Source organism: Neodiprion pinetum, chromosome 7, assembly GCF_021155775.2.
Source record: "Neodiprion pinetum isolate iyNeoPine1 chromosome 7, iyNeoPine1.2, whole genome shotgun sequence".
Lineage (NCBI taxonomy): Eukaryota > Metazoa > Arthropoda > Insecta > Hymenoptera > Diprionidae > Neodiprion > Neodiprion pinetum.
The window spans coordinates 26,440,002-26,456,161 of record NC_060238.1 but is presented as its reverse complement, the minus strand read 5'-3'; the positions used below and the strand labels follow the sequence as shown (position 1 = coordinate 26,456,161).

General features: G+C 45.8%; 1 protein-coding gene and 1 long non-coding RNA gene across 6 annotated transcripts in view; one reads left to right on the top strand and one right to left on the bottom strand.

Annotated features, from left to right (window-relative positions):
* The window catches only part of nolo (no long nerve cord), a 93,768-nt gene extending 87,854 nt beyond the window's left edge, over nt 1–5,914 (bottom strand). For all 4 annotated transcript variants that reach the window (XM_046634725.2, XM_046634726.2, XM_046634727.2 and 1 more), the window contains exon 1: nt 5,197–5,914. In XM_046634725.2, the coding sequence (XP_046490681.1) occupies nt 5,197–5,220 (24 nt within the window). In that variant the 5' untranslated portion in view covers nt 5,221–5,914. The remainder of the gene's footprint in view (nt 1–5,196) is intronic.
* LOC124223082 (uncharacterized) overlaps nt 1–14,915 on the top strand; it is a 111,337-nt gene extending 96,422 nt beyond the window's left edge. For both annotated transcript variants that reach the window (XR_011177681.1, XR_006884198.2), the window contains one exon: nt 14,435–14,915. This is a non-coding gene — a long non-coding RNA (uncharacterized lncRNA). The remainder of the gene's footprint in view (nt 1–14,434) is intronic.
* The last annotated feature ends 1,245 nt before the right edge of the window (nt 14,916–16,160 follow it).

Below are 16,160 nucleotides of genomic sequence, written 5' to 3'. Positions count from 1 at the left end.
AACAAAGATCAACTGTCCAATTCACGTCCATGTACTTGAACGATTATGCGGGCAGAATTTTCCTGTGTCATCGGGAAAAATTTGCACAATCTCTTCAGGTATCAATTTTTTTCTTCAGATTCATATTTAACGCGACATATTTTATTCCTACCATTTATCTTTCATCACAAGTGCACTTCGTTGATATTTCTAATCTCTGAGTGACAATATTTCATTTTGGACACCGCTCAGACGGTCGCATACATGTACGTGCGTGTTACAAGCGTGAAATCTGTAGCAGGGTGCGCGTCGAGGTGTGATGAGGCTTGAAAAAAGAGAGAAGGGTAAAATGGAGGAAACGAAAAAAACCGCGAGTGAGAATAAACGTTTAAAAAGCCAGAGAACCCGCAAAAAGTTAATCGCCGAGTCCCTGGGGGACCCCGAGCGTCATCGACCCTGAGTATGTAATTGCTGCAGGTTCTATGGCAACTTTTTTTATTATTAGCGCTGCCACGATTACTGGCAGACAGAGTTGGGAGACTGCAAAAAATGAAGTTACGAGTCATCAGCTGCAAGGATCACACGTTCGGAGCATATAGCCACTATTTCAACGATATCTACGGTGAATGCGAGCATGTGTAACTTCCGAGTTTGGCGCGTGCGAAAACGTGACAATTTCCGAGGTGAAATATTCATAGCGGGTCCGGGTATGCGTGGAAATCGCAAAACAAAAATTTCACCCGAAAAATAAATGCTGCAAAGTAATCGGTGGAATCATTTCAAAGCTGTCACATGCTCCGCGACGTGTGATAATTCCTTTGAGATGCTTAGCGTTCCATTGTTCGATCGACTGACTCACACCATCAACGGAAACCTATTTAATTTGATCCCTGGAACTTTCGTCCTGTTACGTATTGCGATTTTCTTAATGATAAGCCTAATAAATTACACTCCTGATTAGTTCGTCCTGTTGATGGGATGGCAATTCTCGCAGGATCGATTTGTAGTGTGCGAATATCGAGTAGTGGTAAGAGATACGCCGAGAGATAGAATGAAACGGGACAGACGCAAGGAAAAAGAACAAATGTTGAGAAAATATTCATTTACACGGAGGTGAGATACCACCGATAAAAAAGTAGAAATCAGTTCTTCGAACCTGACCCTAATAGTCGACGCGAAGTGGTACGGCGCCTCTAACACCGCCACGGTTAGCTCGGCTATCGCTATACACACATTTCACTTCTTATCATCAACTTTTAACGTCTCTACCGACGTTTCGCGGCGCGACCTCAGTCATCCTCGTTTTCTTCCACGCCTTTCCCGATCCTCCGAAACGGCCTACTAGTACCTCCGGAATAAAAAATGGACCGTAGCGAATCCATATTTGCAGCTTAGGCTAACAAGTGAGGCGAAGAAGAGTTGTACGATGGCCGTGGAAAGCTACATCATCCCGGAACGTGGCAGCCAGGATTTGGGTGCGTTATGCGCGGCATTGATTGCCAAGAACTCGTTAAGCGACGGGGAATCCTGAGATAGCTGACCGTCTTCAGAGGAGCCCTGAGCGTGCATACTTACACGCGGGAGATCCCGAGGAGATACATACCTATAATACCTCAAACCCTTTTAGGGCGTCACTTTCCGAGGTAAGGGTCCGGCCGCAGTCATCACTGATTTCCACATCCCTGACAAATCCCCGTAAGCCCGTCGCTCTGATCGGTGGAGCGAAAAGCCTTTTAGAGAATATGTATTCGTTTTTAAATATAGTTCTCGAATTCTTCCCAGGATCAATTCCCACGAGGCATCGTAATGCCCACGCGCTTTCAGCCGGAGATTACCTCCTCCGCTTCTCCGCTTCCTCGCAAGCCCCTATAACGCAAAAGGACTCTGTTTGTCAGCTCGCTGTACACTGCATCCTTCGCGTGTCATCGTAGATCATTAGATTGATCGAACGATCGCCAAGTCCCGGATAATCGAACCGGCAAATACTCGGATCGGGTGAATTTGGACCGACGAGAAGGTGATCTCGACCCATTCGGACTCCATTTCACACTTCACAAGTCTGGTAAAGTGGCGATCGTAGGTATCCGCAGCTCCGATCAACGCCAGTCTCTATCCTCGTTCATACTTTCTAGTCAAAGTCGCTTGAAAAGCTGATCGTCGTTAGCTCGTGGCGTGACGTTCGAATTGTCGGGCGCCTAAGAGGCTCACGTCTCATACTTAAGGGGTGGAATTAGGACGAGCGTCTCCCGGCATCCCGGTAGTGAGCAATAGTCGATCCGATACCGTTCTTGAGCATAAACTGACCTACCCTACCCTCCGATCGTAATTATTGCGGCAACCGCTGACCGGCCACCGTAGGTATAGCGCTGAAGTGCCCCCTCGGCTCGCTCAGGAATTCCTCCGAGGCTTTTTCCTCCTTTTTCATACCTTCTACAAAAGTCGCAGCACGCCGCTACCGCAGCCGTCCTGGAGTGTTTCGCACGCGCCATTGTGCGTCCGACGATTTACGTTTTTATTGTTGGGGAAAATCGGCCTCAGTCGACACCCGAGACGACCTCGGCGCTCCGGACACTCGAAGCTACGCGAACACGGCTCGACGCGGGATCGGCCTCACGAGGAAGGCGTCGCAGGACGATCTCTCCGATTTGATTTCTTTTGTAATATGCTGTAGTAAACTGAAAACTAAGCGACTCGTATTTTTTTCCATCTGCCATTGCACACTTTGAGGGGGTGAAACCATCCTCCGAAGTCAGGCATGTCAAGGGGCGATTTGGCAGTTTCGCCGACAAAAACATAATATTTTTTAACCAATCCAAGTGGAAAAGTTTTCTCATAACGAGAAATAAAACATGTAATTTTCTCTCTAAAGAAAAAAAAATGCCAAATCGTTTCTTGACATGCCTCACTTTTGACGGTAGTTTCACCTCCTTCAACCGTTTAATGGCAGATAAAAAAAATACGTTTCGCTTGGTTTTTAGTCTACCGTAACATATTACAAAGGAAATCGAATCGGAGTTATCGACCTGGGATACCTTCTTTGTCAGTTCCGAATCTGGTGGGCTGAAGAGAGGACATAAAACTCGGTCCAATCCAGGCTACGTACTCGTCATTTTACTGACTCGACTTCTCCACCTACCTGAATAGCGACTCAGGTAGGGAACAGGTTGAAGCCCGGCACCCCGATACGGAGTCGAATAGTTTCCCGGAACTGCACGAGGGGAGGGTTTCTGGTCACGAGAAAAAGGCAAATTTCCTTTTGTACCCACCGCCCCGGGCTTCGCCATCCACCCTGAAGTCAGTCAGACGGTGAAAGAGAACTCGTGTTGGCTCCATAAACAACGCGGACAGTTTGACACGCCAGGCTTGGTGTATCGTCTTTTATCTCAAAGAAGCGTACACTAGGAAGAAAGAAACACCAGAGAGAAGAGTATCAGACACAGACGACCAGCCACCGCACGTGGTTCCTAAGCTAAACTTCACGTGCACACATGTGCGCGTTCCACCCGATGCAGTTTTTCAACCCGGTCGGCTTCCCAGAGTTGACCGCAAGGCGCCTCTGGCTGGAATAAAAATCTGCCACGTGCGGTTCTTTTGGCTCTAGAGAAATGCCCGAGCTTAAGCCGTTGGAACGTCTTAGCTCTTCGCCGACTCCAACGCCGAAGAATAGACTATCTCGGTCAGGAAGGGCAGCCCGGCTGAGATTCGGAGGTTACACTCGCGCTTCCCCACTCAATTTATCCTTTACCCTTTCAGGGTCGCCCTGCCTTGCGTTATCTCCAAGTTGTTTCACCTATTCCTTCCACCCCGCCGCTCCGGGGAGAGAAAAGGAGCGAAGAGAGAACGGAGAGAGAACTCTAGTCGCGTCGAGTGTTACACCCTGAAATATTCACCGACGCAACACCGCCGAGTATAAAGCTTTCGGTCTATCTCGGTTTCGCCAAGATTTTACTTCGCTCTCCTCCCACTCGTTTCGGGTCGCGACATTACCGCTTAGTCAATTCTTGATAAGTATATTCGCTAGATATCTCATATATATACACACACACACACACACATATATATATATATATATATATATGTATATGATTGTCTGCCTCGCGTGTCGTCTCTTCAGACCACAGACGAGAATCATTTCTAGTTTTGTTGTCACTTGGTCGTGCAGCGTTATTTGAATATTTTCGTGATCGAATTAAGCTCGCGGTAACGTTCCGTCAATTTCACCTCGCGAACTTATCACCCGGCATTCCTCGCCGCCTGTTTGATACACAATAGTTTCCCCACGTCATATTTCCCACCCCCTCGCTCCGGTTCGTTAACGACGAGGCGTGTTATATATTTTGTTCATTCCGTCTCTCCTTCTCGGAACAATCAATGTAGATCCTATCGTTTACCAAGGGAATCTCTTTTCCCCCGTTTTGTCCGTCGTCCCGGTTATTTTGCCGAATAACACACCGCCGATGTTAATCTATACCGCCGGGAAGTCGGCTGAATGAATGAATGCGCCCGAGTTTTTCTTTGTCCTGTATTGCGATTAATAACTCGATATAGAAAAATGTGGTAGGAATACGTGTCGGCGAGTAAACAGGATGACGTAGCGAAACTTTCATTGATACGTAAAACTTATCAATTGTCAATGAAAAGTTTTACGGATATTTCTTACTATAATTAATAATTCTCATATCTCGAATGTCGAGGGTTTTACGACACAATCAACGAGACCTAATTGAAACTCGAGGCGCTAATGAAATGCGCACTTCTTTTATCGTTTCCGTTACTCGTTCATCACATTCATAATTATGTTTCAAGATTGGATTACAATTTGATTTTTTTCCTACTTTCCATCAATGTTATATTTATATAGTTTATTTGCCACGCAGTTACTGTATTATTATCGAATCTTTTTAATTTATCTGTCAATTTGTCTTGACAATAAGTCATGTGAAATGACGTTGACGTTGGACTAGAGCAGAATTCCTGTTGAGCAACATATTGCCTGTGCTAATGACGATATCTGAGAACCGAGGATTATTTCGCTGAATGGAAAAAATCGCAATTTATAATCCCGGGACACGAGAGCGCGTCGAACGATTGGGTACTTAGAAATTAACCAAAAATTGTCTCCTCGCTGAGAAACGTTTCTTTGGTAAAACTTCGGTGATTCTTCACCATCAATATATCTTGTCCGATTAGCGTTACGGTCAGTTTATTTTTACTTACGAGAACGAGTTGTAGTCTTTCCATTTCTCTCAAGGTTTGTCTTTTCACGATCTTGATAAATCACTGGGATTTCTTTTCACACACACGAAAGTAACGAAGCGAAAATAAAAAGTAAAGGATAGCCTCACCAACAATAAATTTCACAGGGCACAAAAAATCTGTCAGAATAATTCACAGTCGTTGCCGATCGCCTGCAGTTTCTTGTTGGTAACAGAAACAAACTTTATTCGCCGCGGTATTTTATTAAAATTCAAAGGTATCGTACACTCGTAGAGACAAGCACAGTATCTCGCTTTGGTGAAATAAAAAGAATTTATTCCGTTACTGTGATATCCACCACGAAATAATCGAACCGAACTTATCTACGTTCGCACGTTATAATATTCCGTTGATTTTCTCTCTTCAGCACTGATCCGCGTGTCCTCGATAGCGAAACTCGTGTCTCCTGAGGTTAATGTATCCCTCCTCGACCAATCGGATGAGTTATAAGAGCAGCAAAAAAATTTTGAAAATAATTTAAAAAAAAACAAAAAAAAAATAATCAGAGATTAGCCGGGCGACGAATCGAAAATGCGAAAAGAACTTGTTAAACGGTAAATGAGGGAGAGACTCTTTTGGGCAGATTTTACAGTTCGCCGCGTGGTTTTAAACGTCAAAGGGGCCCGCGCCGGACTTCCAGCTTTCCAGTAAGCTCGCTCCTCTACGTTCTGTTCGGAGTGAGCGGTAGCACGCGAGTGAGTGGATTCGATGCCGATGACGCCGCGGGAGCCGAGGCGATGGGGGGGTCGCCAAACCCCCTCCACCCCCGGGGTAAGCGTAAGCGTAAGCGTTGCTTGCGGCGGTGCGCCAGATCCGCGCGGTCAAAACTTTACCCTCTCATCTTTGCCCGCCGTCCTCCGCTCCCGGAGGATCTCGAAGATCGACTATAGCCTTGTTTTTGCCCCACTTATATCGAGACAAACTGACAGCGAATCGGTATCTTGGCTGTACAGCGTTGTCCTTAATTAATAGAGAGCTCGTTGAAATTCACGTCAATCTACCGGCGAGAGCGATGATCGCCACCTACGTGTAATCCCAGTTCTACGAGCCATGGTGTAGACGATTTCAAACGTTGTTACGTGTCGAACGAATTGTACGAACTGTTGCTTCGACTCTCTATTTTCACCCCTGCTTTCGCGATGACAATTATCTACCGTGTCGCGACAGGTTTGATAACGTCACCCCGCAGCTACCCGCTCCAACAATATTTGGCTATCATAAATTCGGAACCGCGAAATCGCGTCCCTTGCCCAAGTACGTACATACAGCTGGCGAAAGAGCGTCTCGCGTTAATATAACAGAGGTCCGCACACCTCCGTATATTTGAAAAAGTCGCTTGGTTCGCGGTTACGTGCCCGGCATAATCCAGCAGCATTAGACCTCGTTATCTTATGCAGGACGAGGTTGCGGGGCGGCGGTGATTTTTCGTCGTAGATACAAGTCGGGCGTTTATGCCGGCCGCGACGTAGGTAACTTCGTTGTCCATTGTGTCGTGCGTACATTTTCGAGGACCGGAAGTTACGAATAAGCGACGAATTGTTAACCCCGCAGACTCGAGACTACGGAAAGCCTCTCAAGGCTGAATGCCTCCACTGTGTCGTGTCGCATAGCGGTCAGCAGCTACTTCGACCGCTATCCGATTGACCGCGCTACTTTTCCAGCTTGAAAATGAGTCCGTCTCATCCTCATCCCTCGACTCTCTTCTACGGTCCGAATCCATTCCAAGCAGCTCCGGTGCGGCAGCAACGTGAAATGCGATATCCACTCTCGGCGAGGTCACGGACCCCGTCACGCAGCGTACGAATGAACGTACGTGAATCACTCGCTTCCGGAAGTAGGAGAAAACGAAGAAACAAAAATGTCAAGCGACCGACGAGAACTATACTTCGGATACCATCTGTTTGTTGGCCTCCACGTCACGCCGAGATTCCGGATCACTTGGTATCCAAACTCTTACAGTGTTCGGCATTACGAAATTTTTCCCTCTCTTTTCGTCCTTCCATTCCCCGTTCACCGAATCCTATATAGTTCTATTGACTAGGATTTTAATAAGCCTCTCGTAGCTAAGTCCCTCGGACGAAAAGTTTAATATCGTGAGTATTGAAAAAAGGATAATAGGAGATTACCTACGAAGATTACCTAAGCGGGCATTTCCCCGTTATTTGTCACCCGTAATGCCATCGTCTCAGGCATCTCTCTTTTTACCGCCGCATTTACGATTCATCACGCCGCTTAATCTGCCCAGGCACCCTTACGTAAGAGGAAATACCTGCTAAAAAAACAGGTGAATTAAATCACTCCTCCATGCATTTTGCCAACACAATGAGACGCCGCAGTAATCCGTTGGTACGATTGAATTTCGCACTCTATACGTGAAAACCCCCGCGATCGAAGCTCGATAGTGCATCATAATCCTCAGAACCGAGCAATTAGCAGGCTAATCACAAGTTCGACAGACAACACCCATCAGTATTCTCAACGCTCGCACAGTGCAAGCTCGTATCGTGAAGAACCTAGTTTTAACGCTTACCGCCGCTGCGCTTAAGCGATCGCCTCCAAAACCAAGTCAAGTCATTGAACTATGACGTCGAGTCCAACGCAGCGCGCGCGAAGTTTGGTGAAACGATTACAACGCGGCATCGTCGGCGGTCCACCAGCGATCGGAGGGAAGCTTAAAGCTCGTGGGTGGGGAAAACGCGATGCATGGTGGATGTATCGCAGCGGATGAGTAAACGGGACTGCCTGCGGAGGGAGAATGGACGAAAAAGGAATGGGAAAAAAAAAATACGGAAAAAGAACAACAAGGTGTGACGCAACTCTTCTGCGGAATGTGGGTTACGATCTTCCGCCTCCCCCTCCCCGCTCCCTGCCTCGCTTCCTTGCTCCCTTCATCCCCCAGTCGTTTCACCCCAGCAGCGCGTACTATTAGAGCGCGTGGACCACCCGGCGTGGGGTGAAGCGGGTTGGCACGGGAAGGGGGGGGGGGGGGGGGAGCAGGGAGCATGGATTCCTTCCTGTAAGAGGGCCAACCGACGGGAGCAGGGAACGGGAGACGGGAACGAAGTACGTCTGGCTGCAGCCACGCTGTCGCCAGCGCGCATCGATCCGGGCATAGTCCGCGACTTCTTGCCGCGCGCTAACTCCTCTCGGTATCCGCGTTGGTCCAGCGACGCCAGCATCCTGGCTTCCCAAACCGGACGATCTCGCCGACGAAGGGCGAAACGGCGGTGCAGCACGCGTTATAATAACTCTTCGAGTGTCTCTTACGGTGCCACGGTCCTTATTTAGGGGTGTTGACGAATTTTTGACTGATGAAATTAGGCAATTGTTTTTGAATTATTTGAAGTTGATTTGGGGGGTGGGGTGGAAAAAATTTGTCAACACCCTAAGTAAGGATCTCCCTAGTGTCCCTCAATATGCCTTTGGCAGGTGGGATGAAACGAGAGAACTTAGGGCAAGGAACTTTGACGATCGGAGCAATCGCTTACATCTACGATCGAAGCAGATTATTCTGCGCAGTAATTTGGCGCACGTGCGTTTGTCACGTGAAAAACGTTGAAACTTTATTCCTCTACCCCCTCTTTCGCTGTCTGTCGATCCCGCAGGTCTTACAGGAAGCCGAGCATCGCATCGTTATTCACCGAATCCTGATAACCCGAAAACGAAGAACGTCACTATTGCAGTGAGTCGATATGGCCGAGGGGTGCTCCGAGTTGTTCGACTCTTGGCTCCGGCTTGACGCGAACCTCACCGATATATTTATACGTACAGCCGCGGATTCACCTGCTACGATTCGCGATTTGCTACGATCCGCAAAATCAGGAGCCAGAAATCAGAACTACAATATATACCGTACGCGTATATGGAACGCTGCAACCTGTTCCGAGTTTTCATCCTTTTATTTTAGTCCTACATTTTTTTCACAACGGTTTCCCCGTTCTATTTTTACGGGATCTCTACCAAGCATATTGTATAGTTTCAGATAGTTTTCACGCCAAAGTGCAATGGCGATTCTTCTGTTGTAACAGCAATGGTGGCATTATTTTTCGACGCGATATTTTTTTTGCTTTTTTGTCGGCAGCTTGGAAAGTAGGCTGATCGGTTGGCTTCGGGGCTAAATTACTTGGCGTATTGACGAATATACCAATTCACACGGAACAGGGGACACCGACATAACTAACTCATTTTTTCATTCATTCATTCGTTCGCTTTTATGGACTTTTAATGAATTTGACGAGTTTTGCGAATCCGCGTACGTGGGCGTGAAAAACGACTCGGCCAGGTGAGTAGATTTTGACAGCTTTTCGAGGACATGCTGACGGGTCGGGTGTCGGTGCCGTGAATTAATTGAGGCAAGGTGTCGTTAACGCGAATGCGAGTGCGGATATAACCGCGGTGATTTCAGAGTCACCTATAGGTCGGGGAAAAAAGGCGAAGTATGACGATAATTTACTCCCGGCTGAGGGACAAATCACCGTGTGACTTAGTATCGAAGTTTTCGGGTTGCGAGATCGTTGCAGAGAATGAGAGAAAAGGGGCCCGAGAAATCCCCTAACGACTTTGGCAAAGTTGGCGAACGTTCTTCAGGTGAACAAACGCTACGGCCCGCAAGGTCTTTCCCCCGCAATCGTCGCAACTATAACACATAACTACTAGAATACGAGATGCGGGTAGTTGGAAGACTTCCGAGCCTCCCGCAACACTTATCCGCTATTTACGGATACGAGCAGGAATATGGAAAAAATCCGTACACTTTGAATGTCGGCATGATACATGAGGATGGTCCTTATTAAGGGTGCTGACGAACGTTGTTCCGCCTCACTCTCCAAATCAACTTCAACTAATTCTCCGCACTTCCTCTAAATAAAAAAGTCAGATTTCGAGAGTGTGCAATTTGTTTTGAATGATTTGAAGTTGATCTGGGGGTCGGGGTGGCAACAATTCGTCAAGACCCTGAATAAGAACCACCCTAATGATACATACGCAGTGGAAGTAGGGACACAACAGCCGCATCAAAAGTATGAAATACTTGGAGAGAGTAGGAATATTCAACGAAGCATGCGCCAGGTCGGTGTGCTTGTGTAGGTGAGAGTTTTAGCGGCGCGGGTTGGGTTAGGAACCGTTTTGAAAACAGAGTCGCGGCTGCTGAGTCTGGAGGGTGCGGGGGAAGTCAGTCGCCTCTTTGCTATCGCGGGAGAGAAATACTTATATTTTGATTTAAAACGCAAAGAGGTAGTAGCTCCTGGATTTTGGTATTGGAGGCACGGTGAAATCAAAATATTTGCTCCCTCAAAGGACCTTTGGCGACGCCTACGGCCTGAATTCGAAATGTCCCCTCCCTCCCTTCCTCCCTGCCCTACCCACCTCCGGCCTTTTCTCTCTTTGCCAATCTTTACCTCTCCTCTATAGCGACCCCTGGAAAACATCCTTGAATATTTCACCCGCAAACGTCAATCGCCGCAGTTACGAGCTTTCGGCTCAACTCTCGTTAGCTGGCAGGTGGAAAATTTCTCGTAATACCGGATTTGGAGTTGACGTGAAAAACCGAAATTCATCAAACCAATGGCTGCGTAGTCTCGGAGTCGAATTTTCATACACCTTCGTTAAGTAGGCTAGACGAAAAAGTTTTAACATAGGTACAACGATGGTGCCTATCAAGTCAGCACTACCAATTTATACACGGCATTCGGATAGATCTGATAATTTCTCGTACATTCGTTGCTAATTAGTTGCACACAATGCCGTATAGTATTCTAGAAATGACGTTCAATATGATTAAAATGGACGAGAAATTGGAAGATCTAATTTCTGCCGGAGGAGTTGATGCCGCGATGTTTCCACAGTCATTTTAATCTTATAATCGGGTGATGAAATGTCAAGAAACGGTCAGATCAATCAATTGAAAACAAGTGTTCGCTAAAATCCAACTTTATCGATATGGAAATCAACATTCCAGCAATGAGACTATTACCGACAGAATTTTTTCCCCCAGGTAACCCGCCCATACAATCCTATAATAGGTAAAGAGTCGGGGAAACTTTCCTCATCGCTTCAGCAAACTCTAACCGAAATCTCAACACTTTATTTACAGTCTACTGCTCTCCGACTTGTTCCGACCTTGGCAATTTTCTTCAAGGGTGTACAAGGGAACGTCGGTATTTCTCGATGGTTGATAAAACAAAGGAAAATCGATCTGCCGTGTTTGACTATTCTCGCTCGTATATCTCCGCGTGGAAAGATATTTGTTAAGGCATTTCTTATTTTCCTTTCTCTTATCTCGCGTTTATTTTCATCCTACTATCCAGTTCCACCGGCTTTCGTACCTACGGCCGATTGATTTGGGGCCGATTGAAAAAATTTAAATAAATCGAACCTCACCTGCAAGATGTAACTGCACGGCGTACCAAACTGAAAGTACCTACGACGCCCGTTTTACGTACGACGTGCCGTAAATTCATAAGGGAGGAAAACGAAACTCCACAAAGATACGAAACGAACAATGAAAATTCTCGATGATTGAGACATCCATTGTTGAGATCGTGGATCAAAGTATTAGCACTCACGCGATTGGCCCATCAGAAAGCGTATAACGCGATGAACCAACGCCCTGTAAACGGTGGAAGAACCGCGTTGAAATATCTCGGATATCGCCCCGTAAATCCTAATAGAAGTTTAAAAAGTCCTCGAGCCGAGAGCCCCGTTCCCCGGTGTGCCGAACGTGATTTATACCTTGGAATATACGTGCATACCCATACTTGACTGCGAAATCATCAACCTTGACGACGGATTGCCGTTAGTTACGGTAGGACCTCGTCATTTCCAACGTTTTATGATTGGCCTTTCCGACCACAAGCTAGTTGACCACAAGCTTAAAGGAATCATGGAGCTGCTCGGCAAAGATCCGTGCCTCGATACAACCGCGTAATATATGCTATGGTATCAGGTGCACCGTGTGGTGCAACACCATTCTCATATACCCCCAAGATCAGATAGAATCTAGTTTATTAAGAGCAGGTAACATCGGCGGGGGCGCAATAAAACCTTCCATTTTTTAACGCGCGTGCTAAAGAATGGGAACCTTAAACTCAAGACGAAACCCATATATTATCAGGGTGCTTAGCCACGGCCCCATAGGTGGCTAGTTCAGTGCTGCGTGTAGCTCGCGTTTGAAATACCTTCGTCTGAACAACGTTTTATTCATCTTTCCAAAAGCGTACGTCTGCTGTTCGTGTACACGCCGGTTTGGCAGCGCGATAACAGCGAAGCGCAAAATTGCAATCCCAATCCAATCAAAGAATGGACATAATACACCTATGCATACATAATTGTGGATAAATTATTTGATATAGGCGAGTCTAAATCATCGCTACGAAACGAGAACACATATGTTTCGGTCAGACAGAAACCCCGGTGGACCCCCCACGGCTCCCAGCATCGGGACACGAAACCGTTTAGACGTGGCGTGTAAGTGGTCAGTGATTCTCATAACGCGATTCCACGTCGATCGCGGCAAAGAGTGTGAAAAAGACCGCGTAGACGAAGAAAGGGGGACCAGGCGAAGCTGTTACTTGCGGTTGTTCTCCTGCAAGGACGCTGCAGAGCCGAGGAGTCGCAGAGACGTCGGGCAGGATGACCGAATCCTCGTCCTCGTCGTCCTGGTCGGCTCGTGTGTACGGGCGATTGATAAATGGAGAATGATAAATTGCAGGTGGGGTTTGTTGCGCGGATGAAATCAGGAGCCGAGGAAGTCCTGAGACCCACTGGGCACTTACAAGGAGCTGTTTTTGATAAACTGCTGTTTATACTAGGCATTACACGCTGCTTCCTAGGCGCCATTAGTCAGTGGCGGTCGGTCGACCTTACATATTTTCCATGTGAGTAAGAATTCGAACCCGCCTACGTGGCGCGACGACTGTACCAAATTCTTGTCGCGTGAGAGAAAAATCAACCACTCACTATGGACACATCATTCGTACAGTACCTACGTGAGGCCGTTGATAACGCGAGAGGGAATACAGAGAAGCGCGGTATTAGGTGAAACGTAACAAAACACAAAGAAAACCTCCGACTCACGCTCGCTGTATAATCTCAAGCCTTACGACGCCGCGACGGCGACAGTTTGGGGAGAAAGAGAGCTAGCTGCGCGGTTAAGTGGCTCGAGTCATGGGTTTCAAAGTACATTGATAACTGAAGTAGGTAATTTTCCTAGCATCAAAACTTTCTCTCACATTTTGCTCGCGTCATTTTCTTTCGCTACCTACGGAGCTAAATCTTTTCGGTATTATAGGACAAGGCTGCTCTGCGGTTACGAGACCACAAACCTATTAGAGTTGATCAAGTTTCCGGCACATTGCGAGTCCGGCCTTATGTTTCAGTTCTTGCGTTAAGCAGCCCGCAAGCTTTGAGCCAACGCCAGACATTGTGCTTGCCCCATTAATCAAACCAAGTTTCTGTACAGGTATACTCTTAGACTTTTCTCTCGTCTAAGACTTCGATCTTTGTTTATTCCGCGAATCACCCGACGTGGATCGATATATTGGACTCGAAGTGCCCGCCGGCACTGCGATAGAGGAAATAATAAAATACGACAGCTTTCATCGCGTAGTAACCACCCAGGATTATTTTTTCTTCCTTTTTTTTTTTTTTGACGATAATTCTAAGAATTACTGCGTGAATGCCTGCACGTTTTCTAAACATTTGAGGTGCGTGGCGCTGTTTATCGACACCTCGATAATTAATTCCTGTACTTTATCGTTGTTCCATGGTAAAAATCTTCAGATGACGATCAGCATCTGTTACAAGTGTCCTAAATATCTCGTTTGCTTTTATCGTACCTATAAAAATTGACCCTGGATCAAATGACGTGTATTACCTCGCACAGTACGTGAAGCGTATCGATTTCTAAACACCGCGGTTTTGAGGCCCATTTTGTCCTCTCCAAACACACAATTTATCCCTGTACCGTTGCTTCTTCACAGACGTATGCGATACTAGATTCCTCTGTGATATTCAAAGCTTCTCTTTCTCAGACTCCCAATAAGACACAATCGACTAACGGTCGAGAATGAGTTGTCATTGATATACCATACTTGGAGGACGATTTGTCACTCGCCTGTTTTCTTTTTGCAAACTCTATCCACTTTCGAATCAAAGTCACGTTAACAATACTAACAGTGTACCTCACTTTCTTATATTACAGACAAACCTATCAGCCACTCGTTTTATGGAGGATGAGGACATCAAAATACATAGTACACGGTGAACGTACGCACAACGACGCTGGACGCTGTGGCTCGGAAAACTAGTGATCTTCGGTAAAATTTTGTGAGATCTGTATGTATGTATGTATGTATACAGTTATGTGAGTGTGTTTCGTTTATTATGCCTAGTACATACATGGCCGAGAGACCATGAGTTGTACAAAACAATTCATAGAGTGAAAAATAGTATATATTATGAAAATGAAATACAACACAACATGGAAACGAAATAAGAGATAGTACCAATCTGTTTGCATGATGAGGTGCAGATTTACATGTAGTGCGGATATGCGTATGATATATACTGATAATTGTGCATGATTTTAATATTGTTACTGTAATTTGTGAAATTACTTTGTTGATTACTGTATTTAATGAGTAACGCAGATGTACACTACTTTTTTTCTCGAGTAACTTTCTCTCATTTTCCAAAATAAAGGTTTGTTCTGCCAAAGTATGCTGTAATTATTGCTATTTATATAATTAGAATACAAGTTACAAATAAAATACGGAAACGCAATTATTTCGAGTGATCCAGCCTCTTGTCTCTTGGCAGTAATATCAGCTTCAAAAGGAGTAGGGCTAACCCCTTTATATTATTGGCAAAAATTTTCGCGATGTTGAAGAGTGCTGGAACGAATTAATTGTGGCACTGATCCGACGTAATTTTGCGAGAAAAATCGATTGGGCGCAGTCCCAATGAGCTGCGATTATTGTATAGAAAGTTACAGCCAGAAAACGAAAACCTGTGTTTTCGAAATTTTTCAGCAGGTGCTTTTTCCTTCGCCATTTCTCTCCTGTTGATCCCACGCTCTTTTCGCTGCGTTTTCTGAGTTCCTGAGGGTCCGATGAGTCAGGAGAGGGTAATACAAATCGAATCAGAGACCCAAAATTTTTGGTCGAAAAATGAAGAAAAAGTAAGGCTAACCCCTTTGCATTTTTTGCGAAAATTTTCGAAATTTTGAAAAGTGCCGGAATAAATTCTTCCTAGCCCTATTCCGACGTAATTTTGCGAGAGAAATCGATTGGGCGCAGTCCCAATGAGCTGCGATTATTGTATAAAAAGTTACAGCCAGAAAACGAAAACCTGTGTTTTCGACATTTTTCAGCAGGTGCTTCTTCCTTCGCCATTTCTCTCCTGTTGATCCCACGCTCTTTTCGCTGCGTTTTCTGAGTTCCTGAAGGTCCAATTAGTCAGGAGAAGGTAATACAAATCGAATCGGAGACCCAAAATTTTTGGTCGAAAAATGAAGAAAAAGTAAGGCTAACCCCTTTGCATTTTTTGCGAAAATTTTCGAAATTTTGAAAAGTGCCGGAATAAATTCTTTCTAGCCCTATTCCGACGTAATTTTGCGAGAGAAATCGATTGGGCGCAGTCCCAATGAGCTGCGATTATTGTATAAAAAGTTACAGCCAGAAAACGAAAACCTGTGTTTTTGACATTTTTCAGCAGGTGCTTTTTCCTTCGCCATTTCTCTCCTGTTGATCCCACGCTCTTTTCGCTGCGTATTCTGAGTTCCTGAGGGTCCGATTAGTCAGGAAAAGGTAATACAAATCGAATCGGAGACCCAAAATTTTTGGTCGAAAAATGAAGAAAAAGTAAGGCTAACCCCTTTGCATTTTTTGCGAAAATTTTCGGAATTTTGAAAAGTGCCGGAATAAATT